Genomic DNA, 16,242 nt, shown 5'->3' on the forward strand with positions numbered 1-16,242 from the left:
TTATTTTTTATTGTGTGTGTGTGTATTAGAATGGCGGAACGGTGGACGACTGGTTAGCACATCTGCCTCACAGTTCTGAGGACCAGGGTTCAAATTCCGGCCCCGCCCCGCCAGTGTGGAGTTTGCATGTTCTCCCCGTGCCTGCGTGGGTTTTCTCCGGGCACTCCGGTTTCCTCCCACATCCCAAAAACATGCATGCTAGGTTAATTGACAGCTCTAAATTGCCCGTAGGTGTGAATGTGTGTGCGAATGGTTATTTGTTTCTATGTGCCCTGCGATTGGCTGGCGACCAGTTCAGGGCGTAGCCCGCCTTGCTGGGAATGGCTCCAGCACGCCCGCGACCCTTGTGAGGATAGGCGGAAGGTGTATTAAATTGTCCAATGTTTTTCATTTCACCGAATGTAGACTGTAGCTGTCCATCAGCTAACTGAACAAGCGAGACGTTTTTGGAAGAGTGCGTCACTTTCAGTTTCAAGATCAGGACAAAATACAGTGAAGCACTCAAACTGTCCTTGTATAAGTACAAAGAATATTACTTTGCTCTGCTTGCAGAGGACGCTCATCTATGATTCAAGATCTCAGCTTTGTTTCCTCTTTCTGTCGCTAACATTGAAAGATTGAAACGGGGACCGCAGAGCGAAGAACAGAAATACAATTAGATAGGTGAAAATGTCCAACAATTCCCTTTTAGACATTGTTCTTGATCTTCATGACTCATCTTTAGTTGCTTTGTGCCCTGATGCTCCACGATCTCAAGTCTGACAGAACGAGTTTCTCTATAGGACCTTTTAGCCTGAATCTATGTGACTTTGTCTTAAAGAGGAAAACAAAACAAAAAACAAAAAAAAGTACACAGTTCACAGAGACAAAAACTCTTTTTAACAAAACCAAAAAATGTTGGGTATTCCTCAACGCGTCGTTGTGAAATCAGTTCATGAAATGCAACGTCAACATCAAATCATACATAAGGCGCGCTGTCATTGGTGCGTTAATGCAGCCAGCTACAGTTGAAGTGCGACGAGGACGGCGTGAGCGCGCAGCACGCCCGAATACTGCTCTCATTGAACTCCTCCTGCAGGGTGAAGTTCCACGGATCGCGCAGCGCCACGCTGACAATCAAACAGAATATCCACATATTGTGGGGTAACACATAGACAGATAGAACAATATTCACAGGCATATACTGTATTGTCTACACTCTGAACATCTAATATTACTGCAGCTTACTGAGGATCCAAGTATCCGGGTGTCTGTGTTATGGTGCCCCGAGGTGGTCAAGGGGCACACACCAGAAGGAGCAGCACTATGTACATCGAATTGAAGCAACAAAAAAAAAAAGTAGCAAAAACAGTTTCATTTCTTCATGACATTCGATTGAATTACATCATTAATGTATGTTTTTATAAAGTACAATATTAAAGAGTGGTATTTTTCTTATTTAAAAACAATTTGGGGGTGGGGGGAGCTGGTACGAAGTAACGGCGTTTCCATTCATTTCAATAGGGAACGATGATAAGGGATACAAGTGTTCTGAGTTACAAGTGTGGTCGCGGAATGAATTCAATTTGTATCCGCTGTTCGTTTCGGGGCAATAGGTGAAAATCTGCGATATAGCGAGACCAGATAAAAAAACGATCTGTTTTAATTGGCCCCATTCACACGCTTGTACCCCGCCTCTCGCCCGAAGATAGCTGGGATAGGCTCCAGCACGCCCGCGACCCTTGTGAGGGTAAGCGGAACGGAAGATTTTTTACAGTTCTCCTGCCATTTAATATGGAGCATTACATATTTTGGTGATATAGATATTCATACCTGTTGTAGAGTTGTGTGCAGCAGGTGAGCAGTTGTGCGGCTGCCGTCACGTTGGTGCCGTTGAACGCGATGCTGAGGTAGAGCGGGCACTCCAGTTGGGGGATGTACAGCATGCCTGCAAACACACAACACACAAATGCAGTACAGTACTATATACATGTAACAATCATTTTCATAAAAAAAAAAAAGCTAAAATTCTTTCAATTATTTCATATCTAAACACATGCAAACGTACAAATTGCATTTTAAATGAAGTTACTACAATTGTAAACTAATCTTGTAATATACTGGGGTTAAATTGTTGTAAATATTTTAATAATAAATATGTAGTAATATTTTAAATTGTAGGTCGACATGAATGTGATTGTTTTTTGAAATCAAGAAAATGGAAAAAATGAAGTAACTAAACCGAGAGTATATGCAATTTATTAAAAACTTCTTGTAATGTATCATCACTTCCTACAGTCAGATTTGAATCATCCTATTGGGAACATAGAGTCCAATGTGGGAATTTTATTTTGTTTTATTACATAAAAGCTAATATAAAATGGACTATGATATGTATATTTTGTTCGGCATATACTTTAAACTTTCATGTGAAAACCAGTACATAGAATTTATGTACTTGTTGTATTACTATTTTTGTGGATAAGGGCATGCACTGCTTTAAAAAAAACCAAAATCATTTGTATTGTTTGTTTTATTTAATCATAACACTGTTGTTGTCGTGCTTTTAAATGATCATTGAATCGCCGCAGCTGCAATTATGGGCTGTTATGTTCCAAAAAAGTAAAAAAAAAAAAGCTCATCATAAGTAATAATAAGTAATTAATTCAAAGAAGGGACGCTAAGTGAAGGGACAAATGGATCCCAGATTTATTCATGTCTTCAGTCTAGTCATAATAATATGACATATGCGTGTGAATATTCATGTAAATATGTTCCCAATAGGATGATTCAAATCTGACTGTAGGAAGTGATGGCGCATACCCAACGGTAAATCTTTTGTTTCCCACTTACTAAGAAGCCTCCGTCGCCGTGTGTGGATTCACAAATGATATGAATTGTTAATAAAGCGTGAACTATGATTGAAGCGTCGGCAGTCACCTGCGACGCAGGCCGTCATGAAGCAGGAAACGCTGCCTGCGATCAAGGATCGCAGGCCACAAGAGGAGATGTCACGTTCCCTCTCGGGAGCCATCGACACTACAATAATAATAATAATAATAATGATGATGATGATGATGACGACAATATTAATAATCATAATAATCTCACCCATCGCTGCGATCGACAAGCCCAGCGAGGCGATGTTGGAGAAGCCGCACAGAGCGTATGTGGCGATAGTTTCAGAGTGGACCTGTGAAGGGAAATCCATACTGTCTTAATATGTAATTCAATACATTTATACAAAGACAAATCTTTTCATCCAAGTACCCCCTTGAAAAATATAAACTTACCTCTCCAAGTACCGTCAACAGGACCAACATTAAGATATAGTAGTGTAGTAGACCTGTGTGTTTTAAAAACGAGAGCGACAGTCTATTCCTAAGTATGTTTCACATTTTTTTGGAGCCACTTGAACATTATGCACAGTTTGAACATTACTGCTGCGGCTGAATATAGGAAAATACAAAACTGTGCTTAAATAATAATTCAATTAAAATGTATTGCACCTTCAGAATCAGAATCATCTTTATTTGCCAAGTAAGTCTAAAGCACACAAGGAATTTGTCTCCGCTAGTTGGAGCAAGCTCTAGTACGACAGCAGGCAGAAAATACTTTTGGGACATAAACACAGATAAACACACTGCGGAGAGTAAAGTCAAATCCCAAAAATTATAAGTAAATGTTTGCAAACAAACAATTCTTAAAGATTTAATACATATATATTCAATTGAAAAGTTAAATAAATCCAAACTCTACTTAGACAGTGATTCTTCCAAGTACCACCACTAGTGGGAGCCCTTGTACCACTAGTGGTACCACACTGCATCAGAATCACCGGGCACGGGAATTTGGTTGTGGGTCACAGTAGTGCTAGGTTTAGAGGTTAGGTTAGGTTAGGTTAGGTTAGGTTAGGTGTATTGTTTAAAGTTAGGGTAGCGTTATGGTTAAAGGTTTGGGTTTAGAGTCGGGGGTTTATGATGAATAATAAGAGAGAGAATAAGAGATTTGGGTAGGGTTAGTGTTCAACGTATTGTTGCTTTTAGGGCTGTAGATTTACTGTAGAGTTAAAAATTAGGGTAGTGTTAGGGTTACAGTTATTGTTGGGGTTGGTTAGGGTTAGACTTGCTGTTAGGGTTAGGGGATATGGTAGGGTTAGATTTCAGGTTTCAGGTTAGATTTTGGGTTAGGGTTAAAGGGTAAAGGGTTAGAGTGTTAGGCTTTGAGTCAGGGGTTTGGGGTTAGAGGTATGGTATATAGAGAGCAAAAAAAAAAGAGCCAACCTTACAGAAATGTATCGCTTTACGTTGTTGACGTACTCCGGCCCGCCCCCCTTGCGCCTCTTGATCAACGTCGACAGCTTCTGATAGGCCACAAACTCGTTGAGGAAAGTCTTAAGGCCAACCAGCTCGGCCACCACGAAGCTGTCCTCCCACGAAACTCCCATGATCAACGCCAGGGGCATAAAAATGTACGAGCACATCAGCTGGAAGAAAGGGGAGTCGTTTGACTTGATTTTTTTTTTACCGACGGTCATTTGAACTCATTTTGCGTGCGTCCTTTACAGAGAAGCTGAGCTGCGGGTAGTCAAACATGGCGCCCAGCCAGGACAGGGCGCCGTCGAAGAAGGCCAACAGCGCCATGAAGGACAAGAGGTTGACCACCACGTTGGCCACCAGGCTCACCGCGAAGATGGCCCCTTGCGACGCTGCCTCCAGCAGGTTAGTGCTCCCCCTGAAGGAAACAGTCAACATTAGAAAAATAAAATACACACAAACCACCTGTTTGTTTTTTTTTGTTTTTGTTTCTGTGGATCCTCTCCTCTCCTTTTCATTGCAGTCCTTCAATGATCATGTTAACTATGTTTGAATTTCCACCACGTCTATTTTTCAATCAACGTGTTAACATGTGAATAATGGCCGCCATTATCTTTTTGACTGTCACTTGACACCATTGCGGTAGGGAAGATGATTCGAGAAGAAGATTCGAGCCGTTGAACCTGTTCTCTCAATCTCTCTGGCGTGGTCGAATGACAGAAGAGTTTGTTGACTGGTGGTGCCGTCGGCGCGATTGCCACGTGTGACTAAAGTGTGTACAATAGTGAACTCCTGCCTATTTGCCATCCGTGACTCATAAATTCCTTTATTCGCATTTTTTTAAACCTATCCTAGGTTGTTTGCTGAAAAACTAACATATTAGCATTTTTTGTACTCTTTCTGTAACACCCTAAGATGACACAAGGTGGCTAATAGGAAAGTAGTCATTGGTGTCAAGGAGGAAGAATGTTGAAATGATACATCTCAACTATTATGAGGAGCTAAGTTTAGCCTGGGTTGTTAGCGGAAATGACGGAGGGGAGGTTTCTCCGCAAGTAAACATGCACGTCCTGCATGCACTGATGTAGGGTCGGACCAACAGGGGGGTCTCTGTCTGAAACACGTTAATTTGACGCGGTGATGACGATGAGGCGGAGGAGGATTTGATGGTGGCGTATTGTTGTTGTCATGGCGACACACCTGCCCCAAAAAGATATTTCCAGCTGCGGCCATTGATTCGACGGGAGACGTTCCCATGGTAACCTGCATTATGAAGCCGATCTGTCGACGGGAAGCACAATCTTCGGTGTCCCTCGCGTACTGAGCGAACGCTTTGCTTTCGTATTCACCCATTGGCCTGCGCCACCGCTTTCTCACCTTGCTAACCAGCCACTGCATGAAGCCCAGGTGGTAGAGCATAGAGATGACGGTGCTCAGAAAAATCAAGATGGGCATCACCTGCACACAAAAAAAAACAAAAAAAACCCCACACACAACGCTTTCATCCCATTTTTATATGAGTAAATGTCATATTGAGCTTACCTTGAAGATGAAGAAGTGCTCCTGGAAATTGTCCCCAAAGATAAAACGAGAGCCAACGTCTGTGTAGCCTGTGAAGTTCTGCGGAAAGGACATTTTGTCACACGTTTATGGCCAATAATCAACTGCACTTGAAAATGTATTTTATATTTGTAAGATTTTATATAACGCATCATCGTCATGTATTACGAGACAACAGGCGCGCGGGCACCATGTTTTTGCTCCCTGAATATGATAGTATCAAGAGTGAGTCCTGTCATTTTTGTTGCATTCATTTGCTTGCTGTTTTGCCTAAAATTGGTTCATTAAAATATATTGATACAGGTTTTATTTATTCTCTATTAATTTATTTCATTGTTTAATTGGTTAATTTAGTTAGTGTGACTCAAATAAAAAATCTGAATTAAATAATTTTATATGTACTTTATTTTATTTATTTTTATGAAAATAAACTGTGAATTAAATATGCTTACATTAATTAAACAATCAAATAAAAATATAGTAATTATTGGGGTGTTATTTATTATTTAAACTTTTTTTAAAAATAATCTCATCTACTAATTACCTGACCCATCTATCCATTTTAAAAATTAAGAGTGGCCCGAGAACACAAATGTTTGTCCATCCCATGATCTGAATTTATTTCAATAAATAATTGGTTAATGAATTTATTGTAAATAATCGGAAAAAGTAAAAGAGATCATTTTACATATATAGTACATTTACATTTTTGACTATACAGTATTTTATCACATAATTGTTTAATTAATTACAAATAAATGCACTATAAATACCATAATACCTTTTTTCAATCAATATTTGGTTATTTACTATGTATTTAAATTGTTGTAGCTCCTCTCAAATGACTTGACCTATGACAGTCTTCAAAATAAAATGTGAACCCCTTGAGCGCAAAGGTTTTCCCACGCCTGACCAAAATGATGAACCCATTCTGTTCCTGTTATTTCTTTTTCTTGTGGACTCGTTGATTTCAAAAGTGACAAATCTCTCCTTGAATCTTTGATCAGCCACAGATTGTGTTGACATGATTAGTTTTTTTTCACTTAGCGTTTTGGCACCAATAACCTGGATTACTTGACACATAGAACCACAAGTGTGTGTGTGTGTGTGTGTGTGTGCGCATACCTCCACAATTTTGCCGAGCCACTCCAGCGCTTTTAAACCAAAGGAGTTCCTTAAAACGAGAAGCCCAAAAACAAACTGAAGCCCGACTCCACAGAACAACGCTTGCCAGGACCACTAGAACACACGCATACAGCAGATTGGGTTCATTTGAGCCACTGAGACCGAGAGTGGGCTAACTCCATTTGTTTTGGTGGTCATTTTGCAGGAAAGACGCTGTGAAGTGACCCCAAAAAATGTCTTGTAAATTTCACAGACCACAAAGAAGAGTGTTGTTAACAAGTCTACCGAATTGGAATGAATTTAAAAAAAAAAAAAAAAAAAAAAAAATCGGCAAATTCCGTATAAGAAATCAGGCTTTCAAATATTGAAGGAACGACACATTGTTGCAGCTGTCAGTCAAATGCGTGCCGTCTCGCTGCGGTCCATGCACACGCTCTCACGGGCTGCAGAGACGAGCCCAAAATACACAAAACGCATACTGCGGCAGTCTGATCGATTTTTTTTTTTTTGGGTTGGACGCATAGCTTGACGACCAACTGTTGTGCTGTTGTGGTAGAAATGTTCCGAATGAAGTTGCAATTACACCGAATTGCCGCAGTTTAAAATGAGGGCGCCTGGTACGTTTTCAGCACCGCCCCAAAACTCCGGACAACTGAGATGGTGAACGAGCTTACCCTATAATTATTATAATTCAGTATGAAACTGTTCTCAGTGTTAGCACATGCTTTCCGCACACATCTTTAAACATATGAAATGTATTGAAAATCAAAACACAAAAATGACTTTAAAGGGTCTTTTAGGGTATTTTATGGCCACAATAAAATCTTGGTGATTTATAGGGCAAAGATTACTTCATCTGGATACCTGCACTTGTTTTTACAGATTAGTTTTTTTCTTCAATTTTGTTTATTTCTGTCAAACCTAGCAATATTTCATGAAAGATGACCGATAACATTCACTTATGCCAAAATGCACTTATTTTCTTGGCCTTGTATCAATCTCTGAACCTTACTTTCTGGGAGCTTTTTGTAGGAGGTGAAGCCTGGTTTCAGGAAAAGTGATGAACGCTATAATGGACTGCCCCCTATATGTCAAAATTGGAACTAAACCTTCATTCATCGAAAAGATGTTTTTTCTCTGTTCATTTCTGCACTTTAAGACTTAAGCATTACACCATTGTATCGCACCATTCTTACACAAGGCAAATCCATCGTGCTTTACTGATGCAAAGAAATTCAAAACGCCATTGAATTAGAAGCTGAAACTCAAGATAAACCCACACGTAAAAGCAGGATGAAGGAAAAGAGAAACACTAAAACAGGGATGTCATACTCCTTTTTTTTTTGTAACGGGCCACATCGTGATTACGCTTTCCCTCAGCGGGACGTGTTGAATATTAAATGTCTAATTGCCTCATCATATTATTACATAGAAGTAGTTTTGAAATCAGAATTCAAGGATAATACTTTTACTGTTGTTCAAGTTACTGTAAAAAAGGGGTTTGGGTAACAAAACATGCTTTTGCAATATCTCAACATTTTAGAATCACGGATTTGATTTGCTTTCGCAGGCCACATGAAATGATGGGCCGGGCCGGATCTGGCCCCCGGGTCACGAGTTTGACACCTGTGCACTAACATTGAAAATCACAGAATAAAAGCAAAACGCTGAAATCCTATTTTTCATTTATGAAACAGCAGCAGTGAACAGTAAAGTTTTCCGGCCAGGTTTCTATCAGCAAATCTCGGGTGTTCTGGAAGTTTTTTTCCACCGTCGGGGGAGCAGAGAGAACACAATGCTGCTTCACTTTGTTTTCTTCTGAGTCTAGAAACGCTCAGTAAGTGTGAGGGCTCTTCAAGTCCAAGATCATTCCAAGCTTTGTGAACCAACAGTAAGATTTTAAAATCGATTCATTTGACTCACAGGCAGCCAGTGGAAAGATTTTAGGACGCGGTCCAGTTTCTTGGCACCAGTAAGAACTCACCCAGCACGAGTGGTATTTTTGTTAAGACCTGTCAAAACCCTGTTGCAATAGCCATTTTTTTGTGTCTCGTTTGGCGTGTGTGCGCGCCACCTACTCTGAAAGGATGTTTGGAGAAGATCATCATGAGAAAGATGAGCAGAAGCAGACCGAAGAAAGACACCAGTTGTCTTTTTCCTCGCTTGGCTGTGTCCAGTACCAGCCAGCACACGAGGCCCACCAGCACACACGCGTATATCAGCCTGCAGGGACGACATAATAAGGAAAAACAAAAAGTGACAGAATTATTTTGAGGATTCTCAAGAAAACAGGCATTTATTTTTGACAGAAAGTTGCAGATCGCCAGAGTCAGGCGGAATCCTCGTATCTCCAACACAATCACTTTTCAGGAAACCAAAAAGAATTTTGCGTACCTCAGGAAAACAGGCACATGTTTTTGAGGAATAAGATGTATGTTAAAAAAGTGTCATATTTGAGTAAGACAAAACAGATTTTCTGGAAAATACTTCTCATTCTTTTTTTTTTTTTTTTTTTTTTTTTAACAAATAGTCCTCCAATATGTTTGAGCAAATGTGTTTTTAAAGAAAAAAAGCTTCTTTTCCAAGATAAGAAAATGTCAACAGTCATAATGGTTTTTTGAAAAATGTGTTTATGTTCGAGAAAACAGTCATGCACTGTACTTTTGAGTGGGGGTGTGTGTGTGTGGGGGGGGGGTGGGGGGGGTGCAATGGTATATTCATAAGGTAAAATGTTTTGTAATTTGTAAAAAAAAAAAAAAAGATGAATAGTTGCAAGAGAAAAATTACTCCAAAAACCTGAACTGTAAGAGACTTTTATTTATGATACATACGAATTTACCAAATGAATCACGACACTGTATGATTGCTTTTCCTCACAGCACCATCTGCTGGATGAGATGGGGCACTACCACGCTTACCCCAAATACAAAATCGAATTTGATGATTCGGATCATTTGCATCATCTTATTGGTAATACTTTACTGCACAGCAAATACATTCTCACCATCTGACCCGTATCCAGTGTGGGCTGACCAACTCCCTGACAGGAAGAAGCCCCTCCCATATCCGGTGGCCATAGCGCCCCATCGTCCAATCCCAGACGAGGAAGAACAGCGCCAATAAGGAGATGACAAGCAGCCCGACGGCCCGCCGGAAGTTCAGCACGCAGGCCGCGATCACCATGGCAACCCAGCCTGGAACACAAGCCCAGTTCATTAATAATCACCTGCAGGGGCATGCCTGGAGTGACTGACTTCCTTTTAGAGCAGAGGTAACACCTCCAGTTTGAACAAAGAGCACTCACCTGCCGCAGCTAGCAGCTTCAGAAGCAGCCCCAATGCGTCTCGGCGTTGCATGCAAAAGCCTTTCAGTGACGCCGCTTTCCTTAACAGGAGGCTGCATGCACAAAAGAAGAATAGCAAACGAGGGACAAGCTAACAGTATTAGGTACCCCTGCGTGAGCTCATGAGATCAAAAATCCCTTCAAACATCAAATCAGCTTTCCCTGTTGAAATGAATGGTAATGGTAGATACGACACGCCCCTTTTCAACTGCGTGCCTTGACGACCAGCTGTTGTGCTGCGTGCCCCACAATTGTAAATGGCATGAAAACCAAAATAACAAGAATGCCTGCAAATTGTACAGTCGCATACGGTTGCACACAGTGCCGTTCAGCCACAGCAAGCGAACTGGGAAGAAGCTTTCATATGTTCTGAATTAATAGCACATGATGATGTCAATAAAAAAAGTCAACTTCAGGAAAATCGGTTGAGAAATGAGCACATTATGATTTATTTTCAAAGTACATTTGATGGGAACGTTGCCCCCACCAATGTGGCCGCCACGTAAGCGTGTCGATTAGCTGCTACAGTACGCTGGAATAACTTTCATTTTATTCATATTTGTGGTACCCTGTGTATTGTGTTATCTTTTTTTCTCCTCCTTTCTTTCTTCTTTGGGGTCTAATTGTGGTTGGCAAACCAGCTTAAAGGTGCATTAGCGCCACCAACTGTTAGTGTCCTTCCACTGCAAGGAAACCGATGTGACTTGAGGGTGGTTTTCAGTTTAAATTCTGTCCTCAGAAATATAAATTGTTTGTATTAGATTGTCCTTTTGTTTTTAACCTGTATATGTAGTTACATAGAGAATCAATATTTATATTGTTTCATTTACTTTTAAATGCTTTTTTGATTTGTAATTATTTTCTGAGGTTTTTAAAAACATGACCAATAATATCTTTAGAAAATATTATTTATTTTTATTTCCATTTTAAAAGATCCTGTATTCTCTTTTTGTTTTTTATTCTTTCCTATTTGAGTTTTAAAAAACTTTTTTTTGTTGTTTTTTTTTTTTTTACAAATTTTTTTCTTATTTGGAATCATTTAAAACAAATTTGTGTTAATGTTATTTATTGTAATTGTTATGACTTTTCAAATACTATTTTTATCATTTTATTCATCTAAAAATGACAAGTTTTACTTTTTGTCATGTATTTTTTTTTAAATGTATGTCTTGTTTTTTTTCTTCACGTAGATAATCTTTTATTATTTCATTTATTTACAATGTTTTTTGTTTTTTTTTTGCCTTTACAAGGAAAAGTCCTTTTAAAAAATATTTCTTTTCTTTATTATTTTGGTGATACACAGCATCATGCTTTTGGCACATGGCATCTCAATGGCACACCATCAAACACAAATCCTAAAATAAGAATTACACTCGTTAAATATGGAATTATCAGATCAGACGCAACGAGACTTTTAGTCTCACACACCCCACGGAGGGTGTGTGCACTGTTGTTTGTCTACATGTAAAGGTTAGAATCATCATGATTTTCATGAAGGCTGAAGGTTCGATACAGCTCTTGTATTGCATCCTCATTATGATGGTGTACATATTGAAGGGGCCTGTGAAAATGTAACTTCAAAAATAAAGATACACAAACTGTTGTTGTGCCCTTACGACGTCTTCTCAGCATCTTCACCAATGTCGGCGTGCATATCGACGTGCACCTGCTTCTGCCACACACACGCACGCACACACACACACACACACACACACACGTACACACACAGAGCCTGAGGATAGTCTGTGTACAAACTGGAGTAATCAATGTTTACACAAGGTTTTGGCTCATGTGCTGCAGATAGATACACAGAAGGCAAATGAGTGACTACACAGCAAACGGTTCTGTTACATCAGCGAGCAGACTGTACAATAAGTCATATACTGCATTTGCTAACATTACATGTCTTTTTGAAAACATAAGGAACAAATATTGATAAAAGGTCTGACATTTTTTATTCAAGAAAATAGCAGTATATTTTGGGGTGGAGAAGCACATTTAAGAAAAAAAAAAAGACTTGGACGTTTGAGAGAAATCGTGTATGTGCCTGTATTTAAGAAAGAACTCCAATTTGTAAGTAAAAAAAAAATAAAAACTGCCTTTTCTTCAAGAAAAAAAAAAAGTATATTTTCCAAATAAAAGATGCTCATGGTGCAAAAAAGTTGTATATTTAACAGAAAAAATATGTATATTATGCATATATAATATATAATAATACATATTTAAGAACAAAAATCATATTTTCAATGAAAGAAAATGTGTCTGCATTCCAGACAAATATGTATTTTCTTTTAGAATAAGGGTATTTTTTCATGAGTAAAATAAGTATATTTAAGAGGGGGGAAAACAACAGACATGCATATTTCCCCTCCACCAAGAAGATCAATATGTTGGAAAAAAGTTTCCCCTTTCCAGAAAAAGTTATTATTATTATTATTATCATTGTTATTATTATTATTATTATTATTATTATTTTTTTTTTTTTTAGAAAAAGCTGTACTTTTTTGTTTTTAAAGGAAAAAAGAAGTATATTTAAGAAAAATGGACAAACATGCAAGAAATTGTCTTCTTTTTTCCAGAAAAAAAAAAGATTTCTGTTGGGGAGAAAAAAGTTATTTTTTTCTGGAACAAAATGTTGCACTTGTATTGAATAAAAAATATATTTTTAAGGAAAAATGTGGTGTACTTTCCAGAAAAATGTTGCATATATTTTTTAAACATTTTTTCTCCCAAGAAAAACGGAAGTGCATTTAAGAAAAAAAAGTTTCTAAAAAGTCATATATATATTTTATTTTATAGAAAAAAGCAGTATATTTTGCATTTGTTTATTTATATGTTGGAGGGTAAACAAATTTGGATAGTTTCCCCCAAAAGTGGCATTTATTTATTTATTTGAAAAAAGACTGTATATTTCGGAAAAAAGTCACATCTCAACGCAAATCTTATTGCGAAAGAAAGTTGTAAGTTTTCAAGAAAAATATGATATCAAACCTTTTTTTCCTCGAAAAAACATTTTCCACCAACAAAAAAAACCTGAATATTTCAGTAAGTTATCTTTTTGAGGGGAAAAAAAAACTTGCCTAAAGACAGAAAGTATGTATATTTAAGAAAAAGCCATGTTCATGTTGTTTTCCCCAAAAAATAGTTGACAAGAGTGTAGTAATGTTCCTACCTCTGCCTCAAAGGCTCTGTTGTGTTTGCCGCTTTTTTGCCCCCCAATCAACTCCATTATATTTATATTAATATTCATTTAGTTTATTTTAGTTTATTTTTGCTCAAAATGTAACATTTAATTGGCAGCGCAGGAGAAACCAAACGCACATTCTCGAAATATCGGCTCGACCCGCTCCACCCTTATCCTTATTCTCTCCACCCTCCTTGTCGCTCAGGTTATTTTCTTTCCACCTCCTGCGATGTCATCAACCACCACAAGAGTGCAGTATTTCATAATTTCTCAGTAATTGTCAAACAAACACGTTCAGGCGAAGAGTTGTTGACATTAGTTCATTTCACTCAAGGCCATGCCATCAATTCACTGACATAACATAACATAACATAACATAACATAACATAACATAACATAACATAACATAACATAACATGTATAAGAATAGATATTAAATTAAATGACTAAAAGTACTGCACAGAAATTTAATTAAAAGCTAATCTAAAATAAGGAGAAAAATAAAGTAAAAAAAAAAAAAAAAATTTTAAATATACGTTGTCATATTTGGCCTATACTGTAAATACTTTCAATATATTAAAATTGACAAAGCATTGACAAAGAAATGAAAATAGCAGAAATAAAATGCAAATGAATATAAAATGTCATTATTACAAAATTGTATGCAGCAAAAATAATATTACTTGGGGAGGGAAAAATATTTTACAAAATAAATGTATGAATTGAAAAAAAAAAAAAAGAAATCAAAATGTCTCCTGCCAGGGTATATAATGATATAGGCAGGGAAAAATTGGCCTGATGTGTCACGCGTAAAGGCACTGCATCAATACCAAAATGCAATTAGTGCTAAATGGAGCACAGCGACGTATTGGATGATTTGTTTGCAGAAATTACGACACCTTACTGTAAATACAGGTCACGTGTGCGAGGCCGCTGCCAATTGCACTTCCACTGGCAAAATGATTGCAAAGCTTTATCACCGAGGACCTTGGAGTGACAATAGTGATGGACGGCCATACTTCATTATGGCTGGAGCAGCCGTCACTTTTCACCAGGAAGGACACGATTAGTCGCAATATTCTCTTGTTGTGACAACCTTTTAATTAGAGCCATGGACACACATTGGAGTGTATTGTGTGTGTGTGTGTGTCCGTCCATAATTACACTGCTCTATTCAGCAGCAGTGTCCGTGCGTCACCACAAGCGTCATGTTAAAGCCACAGCAGCAGGAAAAAAGAGGAAGAGGAGCAAGCGTGTCGACGTGTGACGTCATTGGCTGTCACACAAAAGGTGAAACATGGAGCAGGGCTGATTTGAGAAGGAATCATAACATCTTATTCTGGTGGCAAACACCAGCATTCTGGGGGGGGGGAAGGAGGATTTTGGTTATTTTTGTGCTCAGGCTGACACACTGAAAGTATTATTTCGTCATCGGCACCTGGTGCAAGGTTTCATTTATTGATAGTGTTTTTTTTCATCCGCATTTGAGATGTCCTGTTTTGTTGGCTGTCCTTGAATGCACCTTTTGCACAGTCAAAAGTGAAAGTGAAGGTATCTTTCTGCTACAGCTACTAATAGTCACGAATCATCGTTTTGTTTGTTTTGAATAATTTAACCTCAGAATACAGTCATTTATGTGACATGGTTGCATGATTGTGGACATGCTCGATGCATGGTGTTGATGCTTTATGATCCTCTCTGTTTTAAGTGCTTTGCTTCCATCTTGTGGCATCTATAGGCAATTACAAACCCCTGTCCTCACGTCATGTAGGTGTGTCCCTATTTTTCCTACAGTATGTGCAAACTGATCAGGAGTCGCATGTAGTACATATCACAAAAGTCACATAGATTTGAAAAAAAAAAGGCATCCATTTGAGAATATTCAAATATGTAGATGTTTGAGAAAAAAAAAATCCTGTATCTTACAAAAAGGCTGTGTACTTTTGAAAATTCTTTAAGGAAAATAAAAATAAAAATAAAAGATTTAGATGTGTGAGAAAAGGTTATATATTTTCCAGAAAAAAAGTGTTCAAAATACATAGTATTTTTATGGCAAAATGCAATACATTTCCTGAAAAATGTAGGCAAATTAGCATTTAGTGCTTCTTGCGGCAAACCATTTTTTTCGATGACGTAGATTTCCTTTTTGTTGCCAAATACAGCATTTTTTTTGTGGCATTATACATTTTGTGACATAACATGGTATGAAAAAAAGAGACAATTGTTTTAATACAAAAATATAGCACATTCGATGATATACAAATAGACTTTTTGTTTTGTCTGGGACACAACAGCATCTTTGTGGCTGCCCACCGGCAAAAATGTAACGTCCTAAAAGCATGACCACCACCGCTACCGCCTCCTCCCTCTCTTCCTCTTCCTCTTCCTCGGTCTCCTTCTTTTTCCACAAGGACATTCCTCCTTCACTGCCCAAGGCAAGTCCGGTGCAGACAAATAAGCCTTTCCATTCCACTCTGGCCTGCAGACTGGGCCAGTGCAAGTTGGTTATTACCGTATGTGGGCTGCATCCTGGATCCATCTTTCATGGATTCAGGAAGAGAAGAAGAGAGCAGACTAAGAGCAAGAAAAGACATTTTTTAATGGCAAAATACAGTATTTATGTGCCATAATATAACATTTTGGTGGCTAAATTGAGCATTTTGTGGCAATCAATCGGAGCTTCTGGCAAAATTATGCATTTTGTGTTGCGATACAGCATTGTATGGCAAAATTCC

The 16,242-nt window shown here is 38.3% G+C and overlaps 1 protein-coding gene across 1 annotated transcript; it reads right to left on the bottom strand.

Moving 5' to 3' along the window:
- Positions 1-856: 856 nt before the first annotated feature.
- LOC133474938 (solute carrier family 28 member 3-like) lies at positions 857-13,667 on the bottom strand. The gene is given in 16 exon segments (XM_061767124.1): positions 857-1,109; positions 1,813-1,927; positions 2,920-3,018; positions 3,091-3,172; positions 4,268-4,465; positions 4,545-4,713; positions 5,363-5,409; positions 5,496-5,576; positions 5,673-5,753; positions 5,838-5,915; positions 6,981-7,094; positions 9,059-9,203; positions 9,985-10,174; positions 10,285-10,376; positions 11,919-11,995; positions 13,496-13,667. Coding segments are annotated over 16 exon segments (1,767 nt in total). The 5' UTR covers positions 13,574-13,667; the 3' UTR covers positions 857-988.
- Between the last annotated feature and the right edge of the window lie 2,575 nt (positions 13,668-16,242).

This window comes from Phyllopteryx taeniolatus, chromosome 3 (genome assembly GCF_024500385.1).
Source record: "Phyllopteryx taeniolatus isolate TA_2022b chromosome 3, UOR_Ptae_1.2, whole genome shotgun sequence".
Taxonomy (NCBI): Eukaryota; Metazoa; Chordata; class Actinopteri; order Syngnathiformes; family Syngnathidae; genus Phyllopteryx; species Phyllopteryx taeniolatus.